Here is a 12,688-nt window from a genome sequence, read left to right as displayed (position 1 = left end):
ACACATTGTGGGCAACATTTCAGCACAAAATAAACGCATTGTGGGCAACTAGTCAGAACAAAATAAACGCATTGTGGCCAACATGTCAGCACAAAATAAACGCATTGCGGGCTGTCAGTACAAAATAAACGCATTGTGGGCAACATGTCAGTACAAAATAAACGCATTGCGGGCAACATGTCAGCACAAAATAAGCGCATTGCGGGCAACATGTCAGCACAAAATAAACGCATTGCGGGCAACATGTCAGCACAAAATAAACGCATTGTGGGCAACATGTCAGCACAAAATAAGAGCATTGCAGGCAACATGTCAGCACAAAATAAGCGCATTGCGGGCAACATGTCAGTACAAAATAAACGCATTGCGGGCAACATGTCAGCACAAAATAAGCGCATTGCGGGCAACATGTCAGCACAAAATAAACGCATTGTGGGCAACATGTCAGCACAAAATAAACGCATTGCGGGCAACATGTCAGCACAAAATAAACGCATTGCGGGCAACATGTCAGCACAAAATAAGCGCATTGCGGGCAACATGTCAGCACAAAATAAACGCATTGCGGGCAACATGTCAGCACAAAATAAACGCATTGCGGGCAACATGTCAGCACAAAATAAACGCATTGTGGGCAACATGTCAGCACAAATAAACGCATTGCGGGCAACATGTCAGCACAAAATAAACGCAATGGGGGCAACATGTCAGCACAAAATAAACGCATTGCGGGCAACATGTCAGCACAAAATAAACGCATTGCGGGCAACATGTCAGCACAAAATAAACGCATTGTGGGTAACATGTCAGCACAAAATAAATGCATTGCGGGCAATATGTCAGCACAAAATAAGCGCAATGGGGGTAAACATGTCAGCACAAAATAAACGCAATGTGAGCTTATTTCACCTGGAAAGAAAAGCATTTACTCACCTGACAGAAGTCTCCTCTCACTCCCGGCCAGCCTCTGGCGCACAGCTCCCCTGGACGATCCTCCTCCAAAACTCCTGCGCTGACAGGCAGAGCAGGGCTACGGCAAGATGGCGCCCGAAGCCCTGTACTGGAGACACAAATAGTCTCCAGTACAGGGCTCCGCCTCCGGACGCCATCTTCCCGTAGCCCTGCTCTGCCTGTGCCTGCCGGAGGACAATGCAGGCTGCTGGAGCGGGGCTGCGGGGAATTAACTAATGCAGCGTCTATGAGACGCTGTGGCTAGTTCATTCAGTACGATGGCCAGAGTCCCGAGGCCGGGACGTCCCGCTGCTAAAATCGGGACGTTTCCCGGGACCTCACGCAGCTTGGGACAGCGCCCCCCGAAGGCGGGACGCGTCCCGGGTAAAGCGGGACGTATGGTCACCGTAGCTGAGTCCCCTAAAGTAGACTAGCACTGTGGTAAGTCTATGTGATGTTTAGATTGCAACTAGTGCGATGAACATTGCCTGAAGCTGGGTACACACGTGAGATAAGTCTTTGCAAACCGAGGGAAGGCTTGCCCGTATAATCTTTTGAAAGATGCTGCGTCTTAGGCAAACGCATGCCTATAAGACCCAAGAAATGCTTTATTAGGGCCCATTCACACTTGAGAACACTAGAACTTAGTGCTACCGTTTTGCGTGACTGATTTTACTGCGATTATCACAGTAAAATCACTGTACAAATTCACATTTTTTTTGTGATCGCGATTAGCACTTCAATAGCATGCTAATCCCGATCACTCTTCAATCATGGCAAAATGCCGCATGCAACGCCTTTGCGATTTCTGCTAATCACGAAACACCCGCAATTAGCAGCAATCGCGGCAGTGAGATCACTGCCATGTAGTTAAAATTGCTCTAGCACTTTAAAAAGCGCTAGAGCGCTTAGGCGATTTGCGGTAAATACCCGCTAATCGCCCTAGTGTGAATGGGTCCTAAGTCTACTTCCTTCTTTTTCGCACATGCGCTGTGCACACTGAAGTTAAAAAAAATGGTGATCTGATACACACCTTGCTTAATGAACAATCGTCTGCACACCAGATCCGCCACGTTGCATATGAAAGATTGAGAGAAATATCTTTCATCGCCATCTTTGGTGGTCTTTTTTTTTTACAAAGACTATTTGCATATCTGTCATTTATCTTTTACCACACACATAATGCTGTATACACAGCTTTACTCATAGGATCTGTGAAAACAAGCTCTCTGTTGCAATGCTCTACTACGAAATTAGGCCTCTTGCACACTACATGCAATTCCGAATTTTTTTTTTTATATGATCTGATTTTTGATTTCGATAAAAAAAACGTAGCAGCATGCAGTACCTGTTTTAATTGGAATCAAAAATCGGATCGTATAAAAAAAATTTGGAGTCACATAGTGTGCAAGCAAGCGGGGACACACACGCACACACACACGCACACACACACACACACGTAGAAACGCAAGTAATGCTTTCCTATGGGGTACACTGTGTTTTCAGGAGCCCCCTGCGATCCTGTATAGCCTCGTTTTTACTTTCATTCCAAATCCAGGTTATAATGAACTGTTTGAAGGAAGGGTGTATATGTGACGTATGCAAGGTTTGGCAACGGACTCTTGCGCTACACCGTTCACGGCCTGCACCGCTAATCTGCGCAGAAAGCGGAGGCAGCTTTGGTCTTGGTAAGAGTACTAGCGAGACTAAGACGAGTAGACACTGCACATTAAAAAAATAAATAAATAATAGAATCATAATAAAATACAACCAGATCAAAAATGCTGACAAAAAGATTTACCACCCCCAAACACTTCCCCAATGAGTAATTACAATTTTGTTTGTGTTTTTTTTCTTTAGAACCCGAGGTGAGAGACGCATGGAGGCTGACATATTTATTTTCTTTTAAATGATGCACATTGCCTGGCTGTCCTGCTTATCCTCTGCCTCTGAAGCCCTGTAAACACGCTTGATTAAAGCCGGTTGAGGTGACCGATAACGACCGCCTCAGACGATAATCAGGCGTGTGTACAGGACTCCCGACCCTCGACCACTGCACTGCAAGAGATTTGTTTGCTGGATCAACTCACCTGAGTAATGACTGACTTCATTGTGGAAGCTGCTCCCCTGGCTCATTGCATGACCTCACACATGCCTCACGCCCCCCCCTTCCCCGCCGCAGCATAGCAACAGGATGTGTCTTCAGCTACACAGTCAAATGGGAGGAGGCACCCCAATGTGGTATGCAATGGATAAACGTGGGCAATGAAACAATCTTATCTCAGGTTGGAGGTTTAAAGATATTAATTTTATTGGACACAGAAAAAGGCGACACGTTTCGCGCCACCTGCCCACTTCCTCAGGTGCAGTGTAGTGTCTTATGCGACTGTACGCATGCACTCATAGGCGTTGTCACACACTGATATGTTGTCACACAGGTATGTAGTTACTGTCAGTCATTCACTTATACAATCATTAACCTTGAGTAGAATATATATATATATATGTATATATATATATATATATATATGTGTGTGTGTGTACATTTATATGTAAATTTTATACAATCAATGAAATGCTGTTGTAAACTTCAGTGTCACTGCACAAAGACTGAGGCTGACGCTACATACAGGGTTAATGCCTAAAATAGTTGCACATGATTTACACTTACCTGGGGTTTACTCTAGCCCCATGAGGACCATGAGCTCCATCACCATCCTCCCAGCCGCTCCATACCCCCGTTCTGAGCTCTGTTAGTTTGGCCAGTGTTGCGCTGTTGTGTGCATATGCAACATGGGCACACTCCCCCCCTTCATGCTCCGGCGGTTGGGAGCGTTCAAATCGTGCAATTAGTCTGGTCTCAGGTACACTTTGTTTATGATCGCGATTAGCACTTCAATAGCATGCTAATCCCAATCACTCTTCAATCATGGCAAAATGCCGCATGCAACGCCTTTGCGATTATCTGATACTGGCGCCCGGATACTCAGACCTCCTGTCTAACAGGCACTGTTATTGACCTGAGGAAGCGGCTTTGGCCATGAAACGCGTTGTCTAGTGCACCATCTAAAAAAACCTTTGTTACTTGAACTTCCATTTGTCTCTATCCCTAAGGGGACACCTATAAGGTAGGACAGCCTACTTGTACAAATATTGTTGGTTACTGCCATATAGAGTTTAAATATACACAGTATAAAATCCTCCTTTAAACCTCAATAAAAAGCATTAAAACAGTCCTTGTGAAACAACAATAAAGTGCAAATGCCCACTGTCAGGAACCGGCCCCACGGCAAGCCTGCACAGACGGTTTACGACTGGGTGTTTTGACCGGATCGAGAGGGGAAGCAGCCTTATCAAGCTAACACAAGGTTGTCACCCCTCAAAAACACTTCTCACTCTCTGCCACCACTAGCACCTGCCAGACACTTCAACAATTCCCACTCTGCTGTTGAGTGGCCTGCTTTCAGTCCAGCGTTTTCGTATTTGGGTCAGCTGTGCGTTTAGACCAAAACACTGGAACGCCGCACACACACAATACAATCACACGGTAGCAAGGCACAATCCCAGCAGTACAATCAGGCACTGAACTTGTAACGCAAATTACACTGCAGTCTCTCTCTAGGACTCTGAGCTCAGTTAGTACATCAGAAGTCAGGCTTATTAAATAAATATTTAATATTCCAAAAAGTGGAACAGTACAGAAAGGAATATATACAAAAGAGTTACAAAAACAAGTTAAAAATTACAAAGACACACAATAAGACAGTTTGCAAAAATAAAAACGGGAATCAAATGTTACCAGCATGAAGGTCTGAACGTTGTTTGCGGGAGAACGCAGCAGCTGGTTGGACCAGGGCAGTTCTAACTTCTTTGCTATCTCCTGGGAACTACAAGTTGTGAATGTCCTCTTCTAGCTTTTTAGCAAGCAGCGTATCCCGAGGGTACACATCCAGATATAATTTAATTTCCTCAGAAGGTTTGCACAGAACTCTTGTCATATCCTTGCTGGCTGTGATATGCAAACTTCAAAGGTTCCTGTTTTAGCTTCCAACTTTCCAGACTCAGTCAGTCTTGATTGTATATTGGGACAACAGGGGCTGTTTGCATGCGTACAAAGTTCAAAGCAATGCAACACCTTTTCAGGAGATTGAGGACAAAGGGGTGGGTCGTTATCTAGTTACCTGTTTCCTTGCTGGAAACTGAATGCAAATGTAATTTATATTGACATACAGAAAATCAAATTAGCAGCTTCCTTCAGCCTGGTGCCCAATTATACCCCAAAGCCAGCTGCCAGACTGGCTTCTAACATACATACACATCTGAAATAGTACACAGCAGACAGAAAATGAAAAGAATGGCTTCTGTATTATATACAATATCACAAATGGCTTCTATATTATGACACCCACGTTTCATGTGTACTTACACACTCCCAGATGTGTTTAGGCTCATTAGTAAGTAATGCCATCTCCCAGGCAGTGCAGTTTCTAGGCTAAATTGCACCCAGGGCAAGAGTGTAAAAATTGCATCCCCTTCCCCCCTACCCCAGTGGACTCGTGAACCCTTAGGTCCCTTTTACACTTAGTCAGTTGCTCTCAGTTATAACTGAAAGAAAACTGATTTTCAAACTATGGCACAGTTCCCACTACACGTTTTAACTGAAATCTTTTTCACAATGCACTGCTATGGAAAAAACGTGTACCAACGCACACTAATGGCCCTTTTCCGCTAGCAATCACAAATCACAAACGCCAGCGATTTCGATTTTTCATTTGTATTGCATTATCACTCTAAAAATCGCTCCAGAAAGCGATTGCGATTTCCAAATCGAATCACTATAGTGGAAAATACTTCTCATGATTTCTATGATAAAGTAACAACCCTAGCGATTTAAAAATCAATAGCAATTTGCGATTTTGCGATTCAGCTGTGTAGTGGAAAAAGGCCCTTCAGCATATTAATGCACACTAACGCATACCAACTGAATAAATGTAAAAGTACCCTTCCTCTTTAGGGACAATCACACAGCCACAGGTGACAAGTAGATCTGCCTACTTACTAGTGACCAGCCATCCAGGAGGAAACAGAGACCAGGAAAACACACAGGCGAAGAGAGCCCAGAAAGCTGACTCCTCCATGGGCACAGCGCACTGACAGCCTGCAGTACCACTACAGGACATCAGGTGTCATCACGCGGAGGTGACGTGATGATGACTTGACATCTGATGCAGACAGCCCAGGAGGAGTCAAGGAAGGTGATTGAGTTGGTAACCTTCTTCCATTTGGCTGCACCATGCGTCACCAGCTCCCTAGCGGTTATGTCCTTCTGTCTGCGCCCCCCTTCTTCTACTTGCCGGTCTGCACCCAGGGCGGTCACCCTGCCCGCACTGCCCAAGAAATGACCCTGCCCCCCGGACCCTGTAGCTGGTGGGTGACTGCGGCGTCCTGCTGCTCTATCCCTCACTACCTCGTACTCGGACCCAGGCACTCACTTCCTGGAACCTTACTGCGTCAGACGTATTGTATCCTTCCAACATGTTTCATAATTCAGAGGCTAGCGTTGCCAGTACATACTTCTCATTTATGTAATGCTGCCTCCTGCTAACTCCTCCCCATACTGTTGTTTATCACTAGAGGCGGGTTACCTTTCCACTTTGCTTGCCGCTCAGCAGTTCAGGGGCCCATGGCAGGTCTCTGTGTGGACTGAGGTGGGCCCCTTATTGCTGGATGCTAGGATCGTTCTTTCCCTTGGCCACCTGCCCCATAGCATCTGCTATGGTGATCCCTAACACACTACTTTAGAAAAGCACCCACATTTATGATTACTAGGTGTAGGAAGGTGATACCTTGATCCAGTCAGGCAGATCATTGTTATCCTTGTGGCTTCTCTTTCCTGTTGGTTAAGGCACACCAAGGGTCAAGAGGTTGAACGTGATATGCATGGAATGTTTTTCAACCAAGATAACAATGTAAATTTAAATATGGAAAGCGGACCCAAACTCTTGAACAGCACACAATGCACACAAGTCTTTATTTCACATATAGTTGCTGTTGAAATTAACTTCTTTGCGTTCTGTGTTTGTTTAGATAGATCAAAGTATCTAAATACATTAATAGTATCTAAATACATGAACTGTTATTTACTGCATTTAAATGTATACTTTTTTCATATGAAACTTTAAAATCGATTTTCTCAAAAACTATAAGGTCTTTTTAAAAAAATGTTTTTCCTCTTGTTCCGACTGTTCTTCTTAACATGTCTTTTTCTGGCATGTAAGGGGGCTTTACCATTACCCGCTATAGTCGGCGGGTTTTTAATCACGAATACCGACTAGTGATCACAAGTAGGTCGTGATTACGAGTCGGGCAATCAGTGCAATCACGAGTGCATTCGTGATCGGCATTCATGAGCGAGAGCCGATCACTAATGCCGATTACGACCTCGTGATTGCAAAAAAGTTACTCGTGATCACGACCTCGTGATGAGCATCTCTGGCAGTGAGGTGAAGGTCTTTGGAGGACCAGTTGGGACGACCTGGTATATACCTGGTAATATGTTGGCAGCGCTGCGTAATATGTTGGCGCTTTATAAATACAATAAATAAATGTGCACAGATTTGTATGCCAGGCATAGAATCTTGAACATTATCCTGAATCGGATAGGGAGCCAGTGCAAGGATTTACAGAGGGGAGATGTGGATGCGGAGTGGTGCGAAGAATGGATGAATCTTTTCAGCCACGTTCATAACTGATTTAAGGGGAGCAATGCGTTTCAAGGGGACGCCAGTCAGGAGGGAGTTACAGTAATCAAAGCGGGGTATGATGATGAGGACATTGATGAGCAGCTTGGTCGTGTTCGATGTTAAGAAGGGGCGGATCTTGGAGATGTTACGGAGGTGGAAATTGCAGGCTCTGGTGACGTTTTGGATGTGTGGGATGAAGGAGAGGTCAGAGTCCAGGGTGACACCCAGTCAATGGGCCTGGGAGGTAGGGCAAATGCTTGTGTTAGGGCGCCTCTAGCCATTTTGTCACTCCAGGCGAGAAAACCTGTGGCGCACCCAAACCCCGTGGTGTCCCTCCACGAAAATAATCGCAATACGGCAGCGTTTCACGAGAAAATAATTGTAATGCGGCAATGTTTCATCAGAAAATAATAGTAATGCGGCAATGTTTCACTAGAAAATAATCATAATGCAGCAGTATTTCACCAGAAAATTATCGTAATGCAGCAATGTTTCACCAGACTATAATCGTAATGTGGGCAGCGTTTCACCAGAAAATAATCGTAATACAGCAATGTTTCATCAGAAAAAAATCGTAATGCAGCAATGTTTCACCATGAAATAATTGTAATGTGGCAATGTTTCACCAGAAAATAATCGTAATGCAGCAATGTTTCACCAGAAAATAATTGTAATGCAGCAATGTTTCACCAGAAAATAATCATAATATGGGCAGCATTTCACCAGAAAATAATCACAATGCGCAATGTTTCACCAGAAAATAATCGTAATGTGGGCAGCATTTCACCAGAAAATAATCGTAATGCAGCAATGTTTCATCAGAAAATAATCGTAATGCAGCAATGTTTAACCATAAAATAATTGTAATGTGGCAATGTTTCACCAGAAAATAATCGTAATCTGGGCAGCGTTTCACCAGAAAATACACCTAGGCAGGGCTCTTCTTCCTGCCCTGGTGCTGCACCAGTAAAAAAAAAAAAGCATTTACTCACCTGCAGAAGGCTCCTCTCCCAGCCTCTCTCCGGCGTGCAACTCCCCCGATGGTCTTCCATGCAACAGGTCCTGCTGCACAACTCCCACGCTGACACAGACAGGGTAGGGCTATGAGAAGATGGCGCCTAAAGCCCTGTACTGGAGACACAAATAGTCTCCAGTGCAGGGCTTCGGATGCCATCTTACCGTAGCCCTGCTCTGCCTGCTGGAAATTACAGACTCCGCAGGTGAGGTGAACTGCCAGCTGCGGGGAGTGAACTGGCACAGCGTCTATTAGATGCCGCAAACCAGTTCATAACCTGGGGGTCCCACATACAGTAAACACTGAGGCTTGAAGCTTTTACTGCTACCTGTAAACCTGAAATCAATTTAAAATTTAAATTTTTTTTAGGATTTCCATAAATTGTAGTGAAGATTTTTTTTTATTCCTACAAAGGTTATCATGCTGTGGCTAATCTTTTAATGCAGAGAAGAAGTTCTGAATTGAATTCCACTTTAAGGCTGCTTTCAGAGTGGGACGTTACAGGTGCACGTTAGAGTAGCCTGTAACGTAGCCCAACTCACAGTAATGATAAATCAATGGGCTGCTCACAGTGCCCACGTTGCGTTACATTGTAACGCTACACGTTGAATGGAAGTGCAGCATGCTGTGCGTTATACGCGGTTTTAGCCGCGTTAGACTGTTTGCACATGCTCAGTAATGTGTTTTTTTTTATTTACTAGAGGAGGAGGGGAGAGTTCGCTATTGTGGCCAGCCACATGGCTAATTAATATTCACTGCAGTGTAGTGATGGGAAGTTCGCTCTTTTCAATCAATCGATTCATTGAAAAGAGCCGATTTCCCATCACTAGGTTCAGTCCTGCTGCTCTGCCTCTGAATCGATTCTGAACAGTAGTGATGGGAAGTCCTGCTCTTTTCAATGAATCGAGTCATTGAAAAGAGCCGACTTCCCATCACTACTGCAGTGTTTACTTCCTGGAGCGGCCACTTATTGGCTGGCGGGACCACGTGATGCGGAGTGTTCCGATCACGTGGTCTCCACAGCCATTTTAACAGCGCACCAAGAGCTGCATAATGCGGCTTTATATAGCGACCACCTTTGCCACCAGCAAGCGTTGCGTTAGGGGACGTTATGCGACCTTAACGTCCCCTGCAACGCAACGTCTAAGTCTGAAAGATCCCTAAACGGAACCCATGGTGAGGGGGATATGGAGGCTGACCTGTTTATTTCCTTTTACATAATGCACATTGCCTGGCTGTCCTGCTAATCCTCTGCCTCTAATACTTTAAGCCATAGACGCTGAACAAGCATGTAGATCAGATGTTTATGACAAATCTGACAAGATTAGCTGCAAGCTTGTTATAGGTGTGTGATTTAGACCCTATTGGCCAGAAAGATCAGCAGGACTGCCAGGCAGCTGGTGTTTTAACCTCCTTGCCGGTTATACCGAGCTCAGCTCGGGGTAACCTGCACAGGAGGATTTCTCAGGCCCCGCTGGGTCGATTTGCATAATTTTTTTTTGTTACATGCAGCTAGCACTTTGCTAGCTGCTAGTAACATTCGATCGCCGCCGCTCGTCGCCGATCCGCCGCTACCCGCCACGCCGAGCCGCACCCCCCCCCAGACTCCTGCGCAGCCTGGCCAATCAGTGCCAGGCAGCGCTGAGGGGTGGATCGGGATTCCCTGTGACGTCCTGACGTCCATGACTGTTCTGAACGGGATTTCCTGCTTACTCCGATGGGATCGGTTGAAAAGGGCGCCCGAGCTGCCTGTATGAAAAGAGCGCCACCATAGACATCAATGTTATTTCTGGAAATATGGGCTACAAGGTGTAGAAAAGGGCGCCCGAGTTTTGATATAGGCTACAAGCGGGCTCCCCTTTGTAGCCCATATTTTTTCGGCTACAAGGTTTTCGGCTACAGTAGGGCTCCCCTTTGTAGCCCTTATTTTTTTCGGCTACACTGTTTTCGGCTACAGCAAGGTGCCCCTTTGTAGCCCATATTATTGCCTTTTTTTGTAGCCTATGTTTTTATATGGGCTACAAGTGCTGGAAGCCGAATTATTTCATCCCCCCACTATCCATGGCGGCCTGGAGGGGGAATAGTAATTTACACATCCCGGAGTTTTTTTGTAGCCGAAGTTTTTATATGGGCTACAAGCACTGTAAGCCGAATTATTTCATTCCCCCACTATCCATGGCGGCCTGGAGGGGGAATAGTAATTTACACATCCCGGAGTTTTTTTGCAGCCGAAGTTTTTATATGGGCTACACCAGGCGCCTTTTTTTTTTTTGTAGCCGAAGTTTTTATATGGGCTACACCAGGCGCCTTTTTTGTAGCCGAAGTTGCTATATATGGGCTCCACCAGGCGCCCTTTTTTACCGGCGCTCTTTTTATGTAGACCCACTCCGATCGCTGGAAGCGATCAGAGTGGCTGCAGAGCTGCCGCTGTACAGCGGCTATCATGTAGCGAGCCCTGGGCGGGAATTGGACCGGCAAGGGGGTTAAAAGGTATTAATATGGCAGCTTCCATAAGTCGCACACCTCGGGTTCCTTATTAATTTTCAATAAATTGTGCTCCCACAGAAGTGCATAGATTGCCTATTTGTTGCATTTTTGTAAGGGTCTTTCTGTTGTTTCCAGTGGGGCCAGTGAGAGACAAGGGACATAAGTCGCTTGTATTTACAAATCTTTTACAGAAGAAAATCTTGTGAACTCTGCATTGTTGTTTTGCTTAGTTAGGTTATACGGTAGTTTACTCAGACAGATAAGTTTCCAACATTGCACAAGTTCTCTTCACAGCCTATTATATTTAGATGGAAAAGCATTTTTCAAATATGTTTACTGGCATACAGGTTTCTTGCCTAATTTGTAGACAAACACTCATAATTGCAAAAACTTTTCTTGGAATTTGCTGTTTTCAGATTTTCAGCTGAGGTGTGTATTGTTCAGGATTGGGAGTCATATGTGAAATACTGAAACATTTTAAATTGTGGCTATGGCAGTGCCGACTAGTAGTGGTGGCAATGGCTGGGTTCTGTAAGTGGCGCATGAAGTTTGGCTTTCATGTAGCTGAACTTTACAGCATAGATAGTGATGGGGGAAGTTAGCGGTGTCAGGCAGGGAACACACTTGACTGTTTTCGTATGTGTTTTCTGCACAGAAAAACTGAGAACTCATGTTAGTCAATGGGCTACTTCACACTTAACGCAGTTTTCACGCGCAGGAAAAAAACTGACATTCTGCACTCTGCACATTTTGTCAGTTTTCTTTATCAATTACATTAGCTGCTGTGAAAAAATGCGTACTTTTTACTGCATAGAAACACACTTGGTGTGCAGAAAACGTACATAGAAAAACACGCGCAGAAAACTGCCAAAGGCTTAGGGCCTGATTCACTATTCGGTGCTAACCTAGTTAGCACGCCTTAAGGCTTGGGGCGTGCTAACTAGGGTGCTAAGTAGTTAGCACGCACCAAGCTGAATAAGATTGCGCGCAAAGTATCGCACGAACCAGGCTTGGTGCGCGTGAAACCAGTGCGACAAAAATGGCACACCCGATGCGCCTATAAGGGCGCATTGTATGCGCCCTAAACGTGGCATGGGTGCGACGATTAGGGCGCATCCAATGCGCCCTTATAGGCGCACCGGGTGCGCCGGTTTCATCGCACCCGGTGCAATGTTTTGCGCGCACCGGACTTTGCGCGCGATACTTTGCGCACAAGCATTAATTAGCGTGCGTAAAGTTTGTTTAGGCGTGATAAAGGGCTTTTCACAAGCGTGCTAACAGTTAGCACCGCTTTGTGAATCAAGCCCATAGGTTGGGAGGATCTTAGTGTTAAGCATAGGTAAGGGGGATGATAGTGTTAGGCGTAGGTGGAGGGAGGTTAGTGTAAGGTGTAGGTAGTGGGATGGTTAGTGTTAAGTGAAGGAAGGTGGAAAGATAGTGTTAGGTGTAGGTGGGGGAAGGATGGTGTTAGGTGTAAGTAGGAGGAAGGATA

The 12,688-nt window shown here is 45.3% G+C and overlaps 1 protein-coding gene across 1 annotated transcript in view; it reads right to left on the bottom strand.

Annotated features, from left to right (window-relative positions):
* LOC137504794 (tumor necrosis factor alpha-induced protein 3-like) overlaps positions 1 to 5,344 on the bottom strand; it is a 46,029-nt gene extending 40,685 nt beyond the window's left edge. Inside the window, exon 1 of the mRNA XM_068233385.1 lies at positions 4,751 to 5,344. Within this exon, the coding sequence (XP_068089486.1) occupies positions 4,751 to 4,756 (6 nt within the window). The 5' untranslated portion in view covers positions 4,757 to 5,344. The remainder of the gene's footprint in view (positions 1 to 4,750) is intronic.
* Between the last annotated feature and the right edge of the window lie 7,344 nt (positions 5,345 to 12,688).

Source organism: Hyperolius riggenbachi, chromosome 4 (assembly GCF_040937935.1).
Source record: "Hyperolius riggenbachi isolate aHypRig1 chromosome 4, aHypRig1.pri, whole genome shotgun sequence".
Lineage (NCBI taxonomy): Eukaryota > Metazoa > Chordata > Amphibia > Anura > Hyperoliidae > Hyperolius > Hyperolius riggenbachi.
This window is presented reverse-complemented; position numbering and strand designations above follow the sequence as displayed.